At 34.7% G+C, this 19,218-nt stretch overlaps 1 protein-coding gene across 2 annotated transcripts; it reads right to left on the bottom strand.

The window, feature by feature from the left end:
• Positions 1-484: 484 nt before the first annotated feature.
• Positions 485-18,085, bottom strand: PCNP (PEST proteolytic signal containing nuclear protein). Of its 2 annotated transcripts, none has more exons than XM_003763534.4 (5): positions 17,935-18,085; positions 11,123-11,343; positions 7,624-7,698; positions 5,621-5,676; positions 485-4,467 (listed from the first exon to the last, which is right to left on the bottom strand). In XM_003763534.4, exons 1-5 carry the CDS (start codon positions 17,996-17,998, stop codon positions 4,338-4,340), a joined length of 546 nt encoding a protein of 181 aa, XP_003763582.1. In that variant the 5' UTR covers positions 17,999-18,085; the 3' UTR covers positions 485-4,337. The 2 variants fall into 2 exon arrangements, with proteins under 2 accessions (XP_003763582.1, XP_023354724.1); XM_023498956.2 differs by lacking the exon at positions 17,935-18,085 and adding an exon at positions 11,367-12,889 and having other exon boundaries at positions 11,123-11,291.
• Between the last annotated feature and the right edge of the window lie 1,133 nt (positions 18,086-19,218).

Raw genomic sequence — 19,218 nt, 5'->3', positions numbered from 1 at the left:
GCTAAACAAATTATGTGACTTATGAAATACTGTATTTTTCAAAATGGATTCAGAAAGATTTGTATGGAGAACTAGAACGACATTATCTAATAGTACAATTATAGCAACATTATTTAAAAAAACTGATGATTTAAAAATTTGATCAACAACCAATTATGACTTCAAAGAATTGATGGTGTACCACTCATCTGAAAAATAAGACAGTTGGAAAAAACATTTGACAGTTGCTGGCACATTAAATAAATGTTGATTATTTCCTTCCCCCACCCTTACCAGTAAGGTTTCAAGCTGCAGAATGAGATACATTTTTGGACATGGTCAATTTGTGAATATGCATGTGTTTTTTCCCCCTTGTTTTTTTATGGGGCCTTTGGAAGAATTAGAGGGATTGTCAAAATTGTCAAAAAAAGAAAGGTTATTAAAATATATATATTTTTTAATGCCCAGAAACAAACAGAACCCATATCAGAAGGAAACACAGAAGAATTGTCAAACAGCATACTAATTTATTATATACTTTAAAAGGAAAAGCTATACTTAATATTTGCAATTTCATGTACAATCTTCATTATCTGCTCTTTTTAGGTGGAATTCCTTCTTTTATTTTAAATTCATAACAATAAAAAGATCAAATAAAAGTTGGGATAGGAGAGAGGATAGTGATCCAGGTTTTCTAAAACTCTTTCATAAAGGAAGAAAGAATATTCCCGAGTTAGATAACTGCCATTTGCAACTGGACAGGGCACTTAGATGAAGTGAACCTTAAATGTGATATTGCTGAATGATGTGGCAGAGGGAGATCTCAGCTGAAATCAATAGTAAAAAGAAACATTTCTATTTCCTCCCTGGGTCCATTGTGCCTGCCAGGTTTCAGCTATTTAAGATATGTGTGAAAGGTAGTTTTCATAGAGCACAGTGGAAAGGAGGGAGCAACAAGAATGGGAAAGGGTCTCAGGTTAAGTAGGGACTAATACAAATGGGATGTAAGGGGAGAGATGTCAGGAAAGCAAACTTCTGCCTAGGCAATCTTAAAACTGAATCACAAGAGATTTTGAGTGGAGCCATAGTATACTTATATCTTTTTTCAGTAGCAATAGTAGCTGACCTTTGTCTTAAAACAGAATTGATTTTTCATACAATATTTGAAAACAAAAGAGGAAGGATAAGATGGGTGGGAAGCAGGTAAATAGCAAGATGCCTGTCCAAGCTATGGGCCTTTTCCTATTTCTGGAGTAAGGGATGTATGGAAAAGAAAGATCCTGGTGTATGGACTCTCCATGGTTTTAGAAGGCAGAAGCCTGGTTGGTTTTCTCATCCTCCAATCATTTCTCCTTCAAATGCAGAGGCAGCTAGGTACTTTGTAAGTAGATAAAATAGTCAGGAAAATGCAAATTAAAATCTCAGCTTAAGACATGTACTAGCTATATAATCTTGAACAAGTGATGTAACCTTTCTACCTCAGTTTCCTCAACTACAAAATGGAAATGGAATAGCACTGACCTCCCAGGGTTCCTTTAAGGATTAAATGAGATGTTTAGAAAGAGCCTGGCACATAAATAAAATGGACATAGTAGGTGCTATGACTATTCTTATTCCCTTACCATGTACTTATGCTAGCATATAGCACTTTAAAATTTCTTTACAAAGATTTCACGTGATTCTCACAACCCCAAGAGACAGATGCTGTTATTATCCCTATTTTATAGATGAGGAAATTGAATCAGATGTTGTGACTTGCTCAGGTTCACAACTATTATGTTTTAGATCAGATTTGAACTCGGGTCTTCCTGACTCAAGGTCCAGCATTCTTCTCCACTGAATCAAGAGAAACAATGCTATGTAAAATATATCAGTTCCAAAATCCCTTCCCAGCTCTTCTTGCAAAGACTCAACTCCAGGGTTACCTCTTCCATTTTGCTTTTTGTTTGCCTTGCCCTTTTCCCTCAAGGGAAAGTGATTTTTTTTTCTTCCTAAAAAGTTTCAAACTACTTTACCTGGCTGGACCTTCTACTTTTAAATTTTTTTGGAATTTATGTGGTTTTTTTTGTGTGTGTGTATAAAATTTTCCTATTTTAAAGTCCTTGAAAGTGGTTTGTATCAAATATTTCTTTGCTTCCCTAGCACCTAATAGTAATAATATTAAGTATTGAGTTCCTTCCAAGTAATAATAGCAACTGACATTTATATTGTGCTTTTAAGGTTTATAAAGCACTTTCCATAACCCATCTGAGATTAAGTTTTAGTTTGATCATTTACATTTTAGGCTAATTTGACTTTACTCATATCAAGTGCAACAGTCACTCAGTCAAAAAGTATTAAATGCTGTGCCAGCCACATGCTGTGCTAAACACTAGAGACACAAAGAAAGGAAAAAACAGTTGCTTCCTTCAAAGACCTAACATTCTGACAGGGAAACAGGTTAACAACTATGTAATACAATTTGTAGTGAACATATTACATGATGAATGATTAATATCTAATTGTAGTAGCTGAGTGATTTAAAAATCTCTCCTGTTCTTTTATACTTTGCCCATCGTGAGTGGGAATCAGTAATTTTAGTTTATTTTGTTCTTTATGGAAGATAGCAACAGTTAAGGAGAATAGAACATACTGTATTACTGAGTTTCACAAATTTATTGGTATTTTAGTAAAGACATTCATCTCAGTCATCACTCTCTCCTGTCTTGACCTTAGGCTATCATTTCATTTGGGTCAAGAAAACATTCAGAAGAGGAAGAATCCTTACTTTAAACATAACAATAAAAAGGACAAAAATGGAAAGTTTGCCTACATTAGAGTGTCTAAAGATAAATTTATGAATTTTGATATGGTTAAGTCAAATAAGGAAGAACTAATAGTTCTATGTACATTTTCATTGTTTTATGTGGGACATAGTCTAAATATAAATGCAACTGGACAAAAATATTAGGAATATACAATACAAGGCAGCTCCTCTGGAACGATTACCTATTCTAAGAGTTTAACTGGCAGTTACCACCAATAGAATAGTCTAAAGCTGCCTTCAAATTCAACATTGAAGGAATTTTCAAGAAAACATTATACATTTTTTATGACAAAGCTTTTAAAGATACTAAAACAGGTGTTCCAACAGCATTATATTTCAAAGAAATTTAAGATTACATATACGATACAAAAATACAAAAGAAACCTCTCAGAACTTACAGACTCAAAGTATAAGTGGTCAAATCTTTCATAAAATAATTTTAAAGATGCACTCTCTTGTATTTTCAGTACCTGAAATGGGCCAGTGGTCTATAAAGAAATAGGCTTATAAATGAGCATATTATATACCAGCCTAGTAATGAGAAAATTAACGTTGCTTATATTCAAATTAGTTTTCACTAAATTGGTAATTTAAATGCTCTGACAATACAGAAAGTGCACCTTCACCATCTTTATACAATGTTAATGAATTTTTGGTGTGTCATTTCTTTTAAAATTAAAAAAGCCAAATGCATTTAAGCAATGTACATATTTTAATCACATTTTTGGTGGTGGTTTACTTTTTAAAAGAAACAGCTTCCTTATATTTATCTCAAGTTCTGGTGGACATGCTTACAGGAGCTTGTTAATACCAATAACTCAAAGAAACACATTTAAAATACTGATTTACTTGCACAGTAAATGCTTGTCCTTTGAAAACCAATGAAGTTAGAACAAGCCCTATTAAGCTGAATCAGGCCACATCATATATTAAATACTTTACATAAAATTTCAAAAGAGTAATTATGGTTTTTCTTGTTATAGCTTCTGTAGCTGCTGTTAGCAATGCCTAGTTCATGACTAAAAAAAATGTCCATCGAAAAAAAAGCTGTCATATTTCTATTTTGTCTAAATTATTATTTTCAAATCAACGTTCCAGTAACACTTCCCTCCCAGTACAACACTCCTTCTCTATAAGGCTGTTCTTGGGAGCCAGATAGTTTAGGTAAAGATAGAGTTTAGTAGTTGTTTTCAATTTGAACAGTCAAAGAGACAGTAAACTTTTGCTTCCTCCTTAATGTGCTAATAGTTGTGACTAAAAAAATAAGCAATTCTTAAAAAGGTACCATTTCTGACTTCTTTATTATCTGTAACCTTTTGAAACTAATCACATGAACTACAAAATTAGCAAATGTCTTGAAATCTGTGTATAAAACATAAATTACCTCTAATTTCAAACTTTCATTTATTAGTACACCACTCAATTTTTGTTTTAAAGTGGCTCCAAAGATAGTCTTATATCATTCTTTTTTCCTTTAAAAAAAAAAAAAAAAAAGGAAACTGTTCCTTTTAACATCACACCCACCCCATACCCCAATCTTGAAACACATCATTTAGTCATCATCTTGGTCATGGACATTTCCAAGGTGAGATTTTATATTTCGTTCCCACAGCTTCTGGTTATCAGAAAATCCATGTTTTCCTTTATTGAAGGAGTTTGGTCCAGCTGATGTTGGTGTATCCCTATTTTTAAGAATGAAAAAGAAGTTTATAAACAGTTTAAAGGCCTTTAGATAGTACTGTGATACAGCAAGATGTGAAAATTTCATCATTTAATTTCCCTTCAATAATTAGCTGTAAAGCAGATAGTATGCATATGATTTCCATTTTACATATGAGAAAAACGACAACAAATAGAGATTGAGCAATCTGTCTACAGTCAAACAGGCAGTGTGAAATCTTGGATTTGAGTTCATGTCTCTTCAGATTCCAAGTCAATTTTATCTAGTGAGTCTTCTCTCTTTCATAATCCTAACAACTCATCTTCTCATATTTTAGTGTTTCTAAATATGACACTGTTCATATACCACAATAGTTTAAGTAAACCTAAAGGAAAAACACCATGAAGACATGCAGTGTAATATTAACACTATTATTTTTTACTCTTAGACTGTTATATCAAATAAAGAAAACAAATGTGGCATTTTTAAAGCAACAGTAACAAAATTAGTCTGATTATTATCACTCTAAAATTTTTGTCAATCTGTTTGCTTTTAGAAGAACTACATTATTCTTATTTGCATTATCCAATTTAAAATTAAATAACCTCTTTTCAGACTCTAGCTCCTTTGTCTTTTGTGGAATGGGTATCTTGCTCTATTTCTGTGGGAACTAAATATCTTCAAAATTTGCTCTCATTTTGGGGGGTTTACTTTAAGGTTGTGCATTCCTTATAAGGTACTGAGATATTAATTTTGCAAAAATGGATGAGAAGATATTATCACGATTCTCTATATTAATAACCTCATCACCAACAAACTTAAATTTCAACCCATGACAAATTTTGTGACTATTTAATTAAAAACCATCTGTCGATCTCTGAAAAGAATCCTAAGGAGAATTTTTTTTTATATGTATATAATATTTTTTCCTCAGAGAAACTTTTTTTCCCATCAAGTGAGGAATTAAAGAACCTCTGACTGCTTATAAAGTTTGTGATTTCCCTTTGTCCCAAAATCATGGTCACCTCTCAATTCCTTGAAAGAAGTAAAACAGTAGTAAAACTTTCCTTATGTGACTTTATCCCAAGAGATTTAGGATCTTACAATATCCTTTAATGACTTCAGCTCTTCTATGATTTGTTAATAGTTTAAACATATGCAAAAAATTTAAATACCTTCCAATATTCTTCATCCGCATCTTTGCTTCTGGAGGCATTTCCTCTGGTTCACTCTGCGAAAAAATATCACAGATGAAATGTTGGCACAAAATTAACAATTTTTCCCCCTGAGGCAACTGGAATTAAGTGACTTGCCTAGGGTCACACAGCCAGGAAGTGTTAAGCATCTGAGGCTAGATTTGAACTCGGGTCCCCATGATTTCAAGGCTGGTGCTTTATTCACTATACCAACTAGCTAGCCCTATTAATTTCATTTTTTTTAAGATGGAAATTTTTAAAATACAGAATTATAAATGCTTTGTAAAAACAACAATTTTTTGTTCCTTGTTATTGTGAATCATGGTATATAACAGACATGGAAGGAAGAAAAAACAAATTATTAAAACTATTTTAGTAGGAACTGACTATCCTTAATTAAAGTCAATATCACAAAACACTATTTGTTTTTCCTGTGTATTTATTTTATGAGGCAAATTAAGACCTTAATCCCAAGAAGGAAATCTTTACTGCTAAAATGTCTACTCTCTACCTACTTTACAGACAACACAACTCTCTCATCTCTCAATTGGTCCTACTTTCCACCTGACCCCTGAGCTGTAACTCTTGAGAGAAATTACAGTAAGGTATAATTGCTTTAACCAGAAATGCAAAACTATTTCCTTCCTCCCCTAAAATTACAAAAGGAAGATCTCATTACTAAAATTCTTGAAATTGTCAAATGATTCAAGATGCAAAATTAATATGGTTTATCAATCAAAATGATAATAGATATGTCTTTATACATCAGTCTTTTTTTTTATTAAAGCTTTTTATTTTCAAAACATATGCATGGATAATTTTTCAACACTGACCCTTGCAAAACCTTGTGTTCCAAAATTTCCCCTCCTTTTTCCCATCCCTTCCCCTAGATGGCAAGTAATCCAATATATGTTATTGTTAAAATATTATACATCAGTCTTTATCTAACCTCTACTCACATCAAACACTTGAAAATTCTTTAGACAATTACAATTACGTAACTCTAAACAAATTACTTGGCCTCTTTGAGGGTCAGTCATATTTATCTATAAAATGGGGAGAATTATAGCACCTATTATACAAGGTTGTTGTGAAAATCAAATGAGATATGTGTATACAAAGTGCAACTCTTAAAACCCTATTAGATGTGAGCTAATTTTATGTTGAAATGAGACTTTTTTACAAATAAAAATGCTAATTTTATCTTCATCAGAAATTAACATCATGAATAGAAGAAAATAGGGCTCTGGGATCTTGTCCTCAAACTCTTTTAAGAATCTTGAAATTAGAGCCATGAAGATGATGCTTCATATTTCAGTCTTAACTTTTGTGTGGCCCATGAATTCCTCTTGCACTTTTAATAAGCAATCATTCAATCTTTGCTTAAACATGTTTACCAGTCACCCATTCTTTGCTTGAATGAGCCTTCAAGCTTGAGGGAGATAGAATGCCCCCTCTTCAAATACCAAAAAATCACCCACCCATCCTCTTTCGCCCCAATTCTTACAGATGCCACCAGAAAAATTCAAAATTGTGGGAACACCTGTTTTTCCTCCTCTCTTTGCTTCTTAAATACCTCACATTGTTTCAAAGCTCAGCTTGTGGGCCATTTCCTTCAAGAGGGTTTCCTGATACTCCCAGCTGTTAATATCTCTCTGCTGCTATCAGTGTGCAGTGATTTTTTTTTTAAATCAAAATATATTTATCTATGAACATGCTATTCTCTTCCCACCTTCCTTTCAAAACCCTTCCCCTGTACAGAATATAAGCTCAAGGATAAGGGATGGGCTTATTTTTTCTAATATACCCCTTATGCCTTGGTACAAATTAGGCAACTATGACTAAAAGACAGAATTGCTGTGTTCTATCCCATCACCCAATTATTTTTTGTGACCTCAGATTTTTAGTCTTCTTGAAGAAGTCCAAAAATTCTTTAATATGATTAACTTAAGAATAAGAAACGGAATTAGCCATTAACTTACATCATCATCTTCATTGAAAACTGCTGCTACTGAAAGGGTTTTAGGGGCAAGAGTTGGAACAGTTTCTTTAGGCTTCTAAAAAAAGAGATATCAAAACAGACAAACACTATATAAGCAAAGCATGTATACCATATGCAGGCAATTCAAGAGGAAAACTGATTTTTTTTTTTGTATTTAAAAAAAGAAAAAAGAGGTTTTTGCTTTCAAAATATTTTAAGCAATAAGTTAGTACTTTGGAAAATCTCATCTTTTAGGCCCCCTATGCTCCCTGAGAATATGGAACTACTATTAGGTGTGACAGATCTAATTAGTAATAGTTTTTAAGTAAAATTGGATATTTATATGTTAAGCCTAAAACATTTTCTCATCAAAGTCCCATATATTTGATTTTGTAAAGAATATTTTCCCAAAGACAGCTCAATGCCAAGTGTCATCAGGCATTAAGGATACATTTGCTGACTGATTTTCATGTAGTTATAAGACATGATCTTCTAAAGGGAGTACAACCACAAATGTGAATTATATATGGACTCCTGACTGCACAAATAATCAATCTATATAATACAGTGAAATCTGTCACAGATCCCATAACTAACCACTTACTTAAAATATCATTAGTTTTAATACATTTATTATGATGCATAAAATTTTAATATACAAAAATCTTAAAAGAAAAGTAGAAAAGAATGATAACAAATGGTCTGAATTTTCTTTTCACATATTTTAAAATAAACTCTCCCCCCCCAAATCCTGCCCTTAAAATTCATCTAACAAAAAGACCATTTGGGGTGATAACAATTGTCTGTTAATATGGGATTTTTCAAAAAGGACCACACACCAAGATTACAAAAACATTGGGGAAAAAAACCCATGTAACATTTTAGATAATCATTCTTGAAAGAGATAATCTAGAATATATACATCTGTCAGAAAAACACTTTTCCCCAAAAATTAGCTTCAGAAAAATAGCTGCTGCTGTTATGATAGCTATAACTAACTAGCATCATTAACAGTGGAGAATTTTAGATGACTTTTCTTTTACTTAAAAACCTAGTACTAATACCATATGTCATCTAACATTACCTTAATATTTATTCTTTACTGGCAAAATATTTCACTTACTTGATTTTACCAAGGTTCCAAGAAATTAAAATTTTCTATCTTAGAGTACATTTAAAACTTGTTTTTTATACGTCAACATTCTTCTTGTTATAATTCCAAATAAAGATGATGAAGAACTTAATTTTTATCACGTGCTATTTAAGCCAAATGACAAATCTGGAGCCTTTATAGAATTTAACTATTTTGGTATTAGTATTTTCTAATACGCCCCCAATTTTTCCAATCGATTTCACAAGTTCAAAGAAAAGATATGAGAGAATAAAGAAAAAAATCAATTCAAGAGGGCTTAGAAATTGTCAAAATGAAATTAAGACAAAATTGTGATAGCTAAATATTGAAGCCTCATAGCTATAAGAAACTTCAGACATAATTTAGTCCAAACTTTTCATTCTACAAATGAGGAAACAAGTTCAAGAAAGCAAGTGACTTGCCCAAGATCAAGTAGCAGAGGCAAGATTTGAATCCAAGCAATCTTCCAAATCCAGTATCTTTTACATTTGCTCTCTCAACACTGGTTTGGGGGATGGCGGTTGCAGATGGGAGAAAGAGACATCCAAACCAGGGAGCCATACAAACAAGAGACAGAAGGAAGAATTATTTGAAGAGGGAATATGCCAAAAGAAAAGAAAAGAAATAGTAATTTTAAAAAAGCAAGGATGGTTTAGTTCTATAATCACATCAGGAAGGCTAAAGTCTGGAATCAATTGAGGCTTGTGATAAATAAAAAGGTGCGGGGTTTTTTTTTTTTTTGTTTGTTTTTTGTTTTTAAAACAAAAATGTTACATTGGAGAAAAGAACCAGGACAGCATAGGCCTTCTATCTGGGATGAAAGGAAAGAAACAGAACATTTGTTTCCTATTTTACATTTGTTTTCATCAAAAACAGCCTTCATAATAATGAGAGGGGAAAAAAAATTATGAGGGTACTAAAATTCAAGAAAGTGAGAGAGAAAAAGAACTTCTTGAAATAAGTAAAAAGAAAGCGTTTGAAGAAGTGACTGCTGCAATTTTGCTGAATTGAAGTGTCCCAGGGATTATAGGTGGGAATGTTTTTCTCATTTCCATAGAAAGGGCAATTCAACAAAATATAAGACACTGACTGTGACCTTGATACCTGAAAACATTCTGGAAGGGAGCATTAAATGGTTTGTTTGTGAGCAAGTAGAAAGGGAATTAAGGGTTAATATAATTTAGCCTAGGCTCATTAAAACAAACCATGCCAGATGAACCACATTTCCTTTCTTGGCAGGGTTACCATCTAAGATATGTCAGTGAAAAGCTGCAGAGTATCTGGATTTCCTAAGATATCTGATAAACTTTCACAAAATTCTTGCAAATAATAAAAAGATGAAGGCTAGATGAAAATACAATTAGATGAATGCAGAATTGAAGATAGTTGACATACTTAATGAGAGAACTGGGATCCAAAAAGGTGTTGGAACATTAGAATGGAAATAAGACAAAATTGTCAGAATTTTTTTCCCCCCTGTAATTGAGGCTCAAAGATGTTGGTGGAGGAAAACCTTCCAGCCAGAGTTAGTGGTCTCAGAAATACTCTCTGACTAATAGACCACATACAGAAGAATGAATTCAGTACACCATCTTTTCCGGGCTTAGACAAGAGCCTTTATCAGTTGTGTACAAAAGAGACAGACATAAAATCAGATCTTACAGCCATGCTCTCCTAAAGTGAAAAATGGATTGCAAATTTAGAGTGGGTTAAGACCAAGGACCCATTGGGAGTGGTAAAGATGATCAACAGATGAATAGGAGGTAGTTCAAAGCTGGGAGAGCGAAGTAAAAAGTTAGAGATGAATGAAGTTCTGATTAATAAGATATAGTGATCAAATAGTGACCAAGAAATTTTGGGAACAAGTGATACAAGTTGAAGATGCTTTTTCATTGTCCTATCTTAAACACTCTTTTCCATGTGAACACATTTCCCCACAGTTTCTTCATGTTTTCAATATCTACTCTATCCATAGGCCTCTGGTTGATGTCAGTCTCTCTAGAAGCACAACAAAACATGGTAGACTTAGGGTCCTGATTCCCCAGACCCCAAAGAATTAGATGAAGATCCACTTTTCTCCTCTCTGAATATATTTTATAAAGCTCTTTTTAATCTAAAGTGATACAATTAAGTTTTCATTTTCTATGATTCTGTATCATAGTTGTTCTAGGTTTTTCATTAATCTTTCCTAAATAATAGCATACTCACAAACAGATACACATACCATGTAATCGTAGGATACATTTCAGACAAAAATATCTATGAAGTCTTTATTTTTTTTTTAAGATAAGATTCTCAAACAATCTTCTGATTCCCTCCCAGATTTGACCCATCCCCTGTGAACACCAAGTTCAAAATAATGACTCACACTTGCTCCAAGTTTGATGGATATGACTGGTGCTTTCTTTGCCGTCTGACTGCCTATGGCAAACCCAAACTTGGCTATCTTTGCAGGCACAGGCTTGGATGAGAAGTCTTCGGCTTCTTCTTCAGCTGATCGCTTCTCTGCGCTGCGACTCGAATTTTCCCCTCCATTACTGGAAGAAACAGTCTTAGTTTTCACAGGTTTTTCTGCCTCTTCTTCAGGTCCTGGTGAAGTCGAAACAACTTACCAAGATGAGCTAATTTTACTGAGCAGAGTGATGGGAGCAGCAACCTCATAAAGCATTGTTATAAGGAAAGTACCTCTGCAGCTGCAAACCTACTGGCCCAACAGTCTCCTCCACTGTTTTGTTTGAGCATACAGAGGGAACAGAGATTGTGTGGCAGTAGAAGAGGCTCCTTTGAAGTAACTAGCATAAAATACAGGGCAACTTAAAATTACAAACATATTTTTCAAAAAATGAATACACTTTTGACTAAACATTGTTCTACTACACAAAACCAAAAATTCTATATGTGTGTGGGGAGGAAAAAAGGTAAAGAGGAGTCTGCTTAACACAAACAAAAAACTTCCAAAACACCCAAGTGGTTAAAAATTCCTCAGTATGATCATCTAATTTGTTAGTAATTAACTGGTTTATAATTAAGGGCAATCTTGAAGATTAGGAGAATAGCTGGTAATTTCTGGTAATGTCTAAATTCCACAATTGCATTAATATCTACCTAGAAAGGGGCATTCACAATACTGGTTTGAAACTTAATTTACTGAGAAATATTAATAAATAAAATATGCCTTAGAATTTTGGTTATGCTGAGTTGTTTGAAATTACAGAGAGCAATTAAGAGGAGAATCATCCATGCGTATGAATACATTTTCAAAGTGCAGTCATATTAAATTCTCAATTATCTATTTTTATGAAGGGAAAAGACCATGGATGGGATAAAACAAGTGATAATCTACAAGTAATTCATGTTTAGTTTTGGACTATACCAAATTTATTTAGTAATTTGTACCTTCCTAGATATTTAGTATCAAATTTAAGAATGAAAAAAAATCCAAGTATCAAATGTAAAAACTAGTTGATATTCCTTAAGCATACATCACATGAACAGCAGAGGAAAGTGTTTAGGAACATACTAGATGTCGGGGAATGAAGAAACTAGCTCAAGATTAAAAAATTTATTTTCTTTCTTTTCTATGTTCCAGACAACAAGGATACAAACTGCTAGTATATAATAAATGTGTGGCAAGCAGTCAGAGATAATAGGAAAAAATGAAACCAAAAATGAAATAAAAGAAAAGAAAAAGACAAAAATGTAGCTATTAGAAAGCTATGATTCAAGGTCCAAATACTGAAATGGGTGGAGGGGTTTTGTTGTTGTTGCTCTTTTAATAAATACTTGAACTTAATGCTCAAGCTTGTTTGGAAAAAAGTGGAAATAATATCTTCAAGTTATTGCTGGAGATTATAGGAAGCAATGAGAACAATATTATGTTACTCAGAGTGGGACTAACAAGGATTTAGTTTTGGATTGGGAAATTAAGGAATCAGGTGGAAGAAATATTTTATTATACCTGCAAAGGATGGCAGATGATGCCAATCACTCATTAAAATATTATAATAAATTACTGAGAAGTGAAAGGTTGTGCAAAATATAGTGTTTAAAAAATAATGGCATCTATACTAGCATCCCAGTTTAGAATTTTCAAACAAAAGGAAATGCAAAAAGAATTTATGAAAATATCATCATTTAAATACTAAATTTAGAACTTTCAAGTATTTTTGATCAATTTTATTATAAAGTTGCCCACATGAGTTTTATAAGTAAGTCAACTGTTTGACTTATCAAGCTCATTCTTATTTGAGGAAAAAAGATTCAGTAGTGAAATAAAACAAATGAGATTACTTTACATTATGGATTACATATTATAAAGGTGAATCATATGGTAAAATGAAATTTGAATTCAAGTGATACTTGTTTTATATTCAAGTGGAAAACCACTAGAACAAAGAGCATTAAAAAAAGACAGGCTGTGGACTAAAGTTCTAGCTGTGGTCCACTAATTTGTCTTCTAAAAATTTTTATAACTATTTCAATGTTTGATTTTCTCTGTAATCCCATGTTTTTATGCATCTAAAAACATAATTCTAAGGTGTCTTTAATAGACTTCACTGGACTTTGAGAGCACTCCACGAATAAAGTTTAAGAATTCCTGATCTAAAATTTAAAGACAATAATATCAACTGATTTTCTCCTTATATTTCTTTGCTTCTATTTCTGCTTCTCAGTCTTTCTGGAACTAAATTCTGGGGCACAGGGAATTTGAGCAAATTATAACAAGATTGAATTAGAAGAAAAAAATTGAGAATACAGCTACACCTCTCGGATATTTGGGATTTGCTTGATGTGGGAACTCCATTCATTATCCAAGCAGACGACCAACCATAAAACAAAAATTAGATAACCTGATTCTTAGAAAGGTTAATGCTATAAAGTGCATTTACACAGTACAACTTCTAGGTAGATGTCAAAGGCAGGATTTGAATCTAGGTCTCCCTGACTCCAAATCAAAGTCTACTATCCACCAAACCAGTTATTTGAGAGAGCAATGAAAAAGTTATATTTGAAAAAGTTCCTGACTTGTATGTATGCTGAATTCCATCTATTTAGTTTCTATCCTGAAGAAAACAAACCAAAAACACCTTATTAGACTAGTCCTCTATATAACAGAACCCAAATGGGAAGCAGAATGGAAGATTTCTCTCAAACAGCAAATTATGTGCAACTTAATTTTATCTTCTATTGCATTTCTAGCAATTAAAAAAGCAAAGCTAAAACACCACCTATTTCTCAGGTCTACTCTGATAATAATGCCTAATATATACTAATTCTACTTAAGAGCAACAATTTGCCCTTGGGTTTCAAGTTAATCTTAAACTGATAGCTTCACAACCAGGAAAAACTTTTCACAACCAAATATGTAAATTTCTATGTCACTATTCAGATCCATAATTATGAAAAAAGAAGAAAATGGAGGGGACAGGAAAGAAAAGGGTAATTGATGATAATCATATGTTAGAATCTTCTCCATGGAGGATGAGATCCACTAATCGTACTAACAAGTACAAACCAACTTCTTCCTTTCAAATCACTAGAATGATTTTCCCTGATGACTTTGCTTGGAACAACTTTCAAAAATACATTTAATAAGATACGGAAAATAAAACAAATAAGAAATTGATGCCAGATAGTCTGACAATAAAATCTTATTGTTTTGGTTGTTAGACAAATTTCAATTGTTTTGTATTATATAATTCATATGAAAAAATGTATTTCTCAACTAACTCAAACTTGAAATAGCTTAATGAGTTATTCAAATCAATCACAAATATTTTAAAAACAGTACCTTCCAAGTCTAAACTATATAAAACAGGTCACTTAAATTAGACAAGAGATTCAAAGCTACAAGGGGATCTTAGCTATCATTTGATTTGGTCCAACCTCTTCATTCTACAAGACTCGAAAATCAGGCCTACAAAGTTTGAAACCACAGTAAAAAGACAGAGCCAGAATTTAAATCTAGAGTCTCAATTCCAAATCTTACATTTGTTCCCCTTTATATTAGGCTGACCCTTCGGTGTTCTGGGTCTTTTACAAAGAACTACTAAGTCTACATGTTTTAATGTGACTTTTGTGATTTCCTATTAACTTCAAACTGAGGTAATCAACTGTAAATTCAAAAAAGGGAAGGCATATATATAATTTACTTGTAGCATACATGAAGGGAACTAATAAGTTATTCTCATAATTTTTCTGATTTAGAATATTTCATTTTTAATAATAAATTTCTTTAAAAGCATGAAAGAGATAAGTTGTTTTAAACAGAAATTTTCTTAAAGGAATTCATTTGTTTCTCTTAAAAACATACCAAAAACATTCAAATTAATCAATATGAAAATAAACTAGATCAATCTACTACATTCAGTAGAAACCTCCAACCCCACCCCCACCTCCCACCTGTCGAACAGGGCTAAATAGGGAAGGTCAAAGTGCCTTTTTTGTGATCTGTTTTCAATTTGGTAAGAGAAGGTCTTTAATATATTCACTGCCAGTTCAGTTCTCAAGATAGTTTAGGAGATCACAACTGGCTAAGACTGTGATTTAAGATACAATTGCATTTTTCCTGGTAAAATTTCTGTTTGCTTCACTAGTTTTAAAGTCTTGACATAACAAAATTCTTGCCCTCATTTATTTTTTCTCCTCTGCCTTCTCAATGGAGGAAGGAGAAAAAAAAAATCAAAACCTCTAGCCACACACATACCCTAATCCAATGTGAGGAAGTACCAATACCAAAGCCATGAGAATCAAACTTACGTAGTTTATTGCCCTCACAACACAACTGCTACAAATCTATTTCAACTTGGGTAACAGAACAGTAAGTATTTTAGAGTATCCAGTTATTTTTCAATGGTTTTCTTTCTTCTATAAAATTTTGAAGCATTATAAACTGTTAAAATTCATAAATTTGAAATCGTTTGATGAATGAAATTTTTCTTTTCTTCATCAATTGGGGGTGGGGGGGAAGGAGGAGAAAATCTACAAGATAATTTAAGCACATTTAAGCAAGGTGCTGAATAATAAAGTAATTGCTAAAAAGACATTAGGGTATTGTTAACTCACTTATAAATTACTTCAAATTTTTGCAAAGCTGTTTTCCTCACAACCACCCTGTGAGGTAGGTAAAGAAGCATTATCCTAATTTTATAAATGCGGAGACTAAGGTTCTGGGAATTTAAGTTGACATACACACATATAGATATAGATTTCAATCTATCCATATCTATAATTACATACAAAGAAGGTAAGATCACATACATAAGATAAAGATCTAGCTTGGGATAAGAACCCTTCTGTGTTGACTGCAATTTCAACACTAAAGTCTCACATGGACAATAAATTACCCACAAGTTTTTTTTTTTTTAAACACTACACTCTCTTAATACATTCTTTAAAAACATTATTTGACAACATGAATTGATTTATAAACAGTGAAGCACTTCTACTATGGCTAATAATATTGCTGCCACGACTGGTATAAATGACTTCACACACTATATACTCTATAACTCTGACAGTTATTTTCTTATTGTTTGCTCTAACATTTTGACATAAATTGACAGCATACTACCAATTGACAACTAATCTTTTTAAAAATCTTAGTGGCAAACTGGGAATTATCTGCCATTTCTGAGATATCTTGAGACGACATATTAAACAGTTCTCTACTCCTATTCTTAGGAATGTTGATAACATTTTAAAAGGAAATTCTAGCTATCATTTGCACATAAACTTCTTTGGACTTCAAATCTGTATTCTACCCAACAAAAATGACTAAATTATTTTCATTTGGGGGGCAGTAAGTCTTAATGTTGTGGTATTAAAGCAGAACTCCTTAAGTAGTGCCTTAATAAAGCAATATTAATTTTAAAATTTACTCTTTTAATTTGAACAGAAAAGCATGTGATGTCAAACTATAACAGAGAAGAAATTTCCTTCTCCAACCTGGACCTTGAAAAAGGGAATTTGGGTACAAAACTAATTGGATCCTTCACTTATTTCTCTTTGATAGAAGGAAATAATTTTGAACAGTCGAGTCACACTGAAAAATTAAAACGGGCACTTCACTCATGCCACTCATTCTAGGGTTCTCTAAAAGATTTTTCCGACAAGTGCTGGTGAGCGCTAGACCTTCAGATCAGATCAGAAAAATTTTTGAGTCTGTTAGGTAGTGGGGTTGGGAAGGAGGAAAAGGAGTGATATGAATATTATGTAATGTATCTTTTTTTCCCCTACATAGCACAAAAACCCATCAGAATGACAGGAAGAAAGGCAACAAAGCTAACATTAATCTGAGTTTTATTTATTCCAACATAACAGAACACAGGACAGGTCACACCAGACCATTTGTGCGCCTAAAAATCTGGCATTCTGCCTCCTAGCGACAGCCAAAAGGGAGAGGAGAGATGATCAAGAAAGCGACAAGATCCTGACCCTGAGAACATGCAATTACTGAACAATCCATCAAAAGGGTGGGGAGACTCTCAAGACACCCCCGTCTTAATCTTTCCCAGAGACCACAACAATTAAAAGGGAAGAAAGGCTGTTGCAAAGATGGGGACCTGACTCATTTCAGGGGTAAACGAGCACCGACCAACAGTAATCACACAGCTGGATTAATTAAGACAAGTCACAGTGGGACACTGGCTGCTCCGAGACTCCCAGGCGGGGCAGTTTACGCCTGGGAAGGCTCTCACAAGTCGGGGAAGGTGGGGAGCAGGGCGGGGAGGAAAGGGGAGCAGACAGCTCCCGCACTGCGGCCCCCGAGGGAGGAGATGCACGGGAAGGTGGAGGGAGGCTAGACCGGCCCGCGGCTTCTTCCCTCCCAGGCTTCGGCGTGATTCGAGACCCGCCCCCCTCCCCCACTCCACCCCCAATCTCCCCGTAGGTCTAGTCTCCTCCTCGAGGGAGGGTCCCGGGGGAGGGCTCTCGGCCCCGGGGTGGGCTCAAGCGCCACGAAGTCTGCATCGTGCGGATTCGGGGCTCGGGGCCCTAGGGTAGAGGAGCGTAGGCTACGCCATAGTCCCGCCGCGCCGTGTCCGCCCAAGCCGTGCCCGTCTCCCGCTCCCTCCCAACCCCCGCCTCGGCTACCGGCATCCCCTCGCTCCCCCCACCCAGGGAGCTCGGAGGAAGGCCCAGAGCGGCCCCCGCGGCCCGCGACGCTGGGTTTGTTTTCACCTCCGGCGCTTCCTGCTCGCTGCGGCTTCTCCGGCTTCTCCTCTCCCGCTTTTCCGTCCGCCATTTTCCCCGCGGCTTCCTCCCCCGCCACCGCGCCAAGGACGTCACGACCACGGCCCCGCCCCGGCCACCATAGAGGGAACCGAATGGCGGCCGGCTGTGGTCTCCAGGAGGGAAACGGCTCCCTACCGGAAACTGCAGTGTGACGCCATTTCCTCTAGTATCGCGGAAGGAAGTAGCTGTGCTCATCTCCATTGATTGGCCAAACGCTTAACCAATCATGGGGAAGAATTTTTTTTTTTTATCTCGTTAAATCCAATCCGATTGACCAGTGTAACCAACACCTAACTGGATAGTTTAAGTTCGTGCTTCCAAAGGCTGAGAGGACCGTAGTGAGACCACTCGCTGATGCTGTAGCCTGAGCTCTACTATTGGTTTAGGTGCACCTAATCTTCCCCTTAAAGTTCGATCATAGCATTCCTTTACTTGAGCTTACATCTTTTGAACATTTAAAGCCAGTCACGAATTGATTCCAATTTATCTTTTTAGACGGATGTTACAAATATAAATCCCTGCTCCCAGGCCTTTTGTTGTTGCCCCCGTTAAGTCTTTGTGTTGCCTCTAGGTTTTTCAGGGTTTAGCATAGTGCCTAGAATATAATAGGGTGTTAAAAAAAAATATTTGATTATTCCTACGCCCTTCCCCTCTCCCTCTCCCCCCCGTTTGAAATGCTATTACTTCTCACTTTAAATCCTTGCAATCCCTTTTTCTCAAGGCTCAGTGCACCCGCTTGGTGAAGCTTTTTAGATTCATTCCCTAATTGATATCCCACCCCAAAATTACTTTTGTAAGTTCTACATTTAGGTGTACAAATTACTTCCCCCAAGTTTTAGGGTAGGAACCATTAAAAAAAAATCACATCGAGCACTGAGAAAGCACATGGCACACAGTAAGCAGGCCCTTAATAGCAAATAGCTTTAACTGAACAGAAAGCTGTGCTGGAAGAGCAAAAAGTTCAGAGGTCCATTGGATTGACCATTTAAACCTATTTTTCCTTACCCAAGGAGAATCAACTGATGGCGATACTATAGCGAGGAAGATAGGGAAGAAAAGGAGGAAAAGAAACAATTATTCATTAAGTGCCTAATATTGTGCCAGGCATTGTACCAATCACTTTACAAATATTATGTCATTTAATCTTCATGACTTGGGGAAGAAGGTGCTATTATCAATAATTTACAGTTCAGAAAAGTGAATGGCAATCATACTATTAAAAGCTTGAAG

The sequence above is a fragment of the Sarcophilus harrisii genome, chromosome 3 (assembly GCF_902635505.1).
Source record: "Sarcophilus harrisii chromosome 3, mSarHar1.11, whole genome shotgun sequence".
Taxonomy (NCBI): domain Eukaryota; kingdom Metazoa; phylum Chordata; class Mammalia; order Dasyuromorphia; family Dasyuridae; genus Sarcophilus; species Sarcophilus harrisii.
The sequence above is the reverse complement of the archived record's forward strand: the minus strand, read 5'-3'. Positions and strand labels throughout refer to the sequence as shown.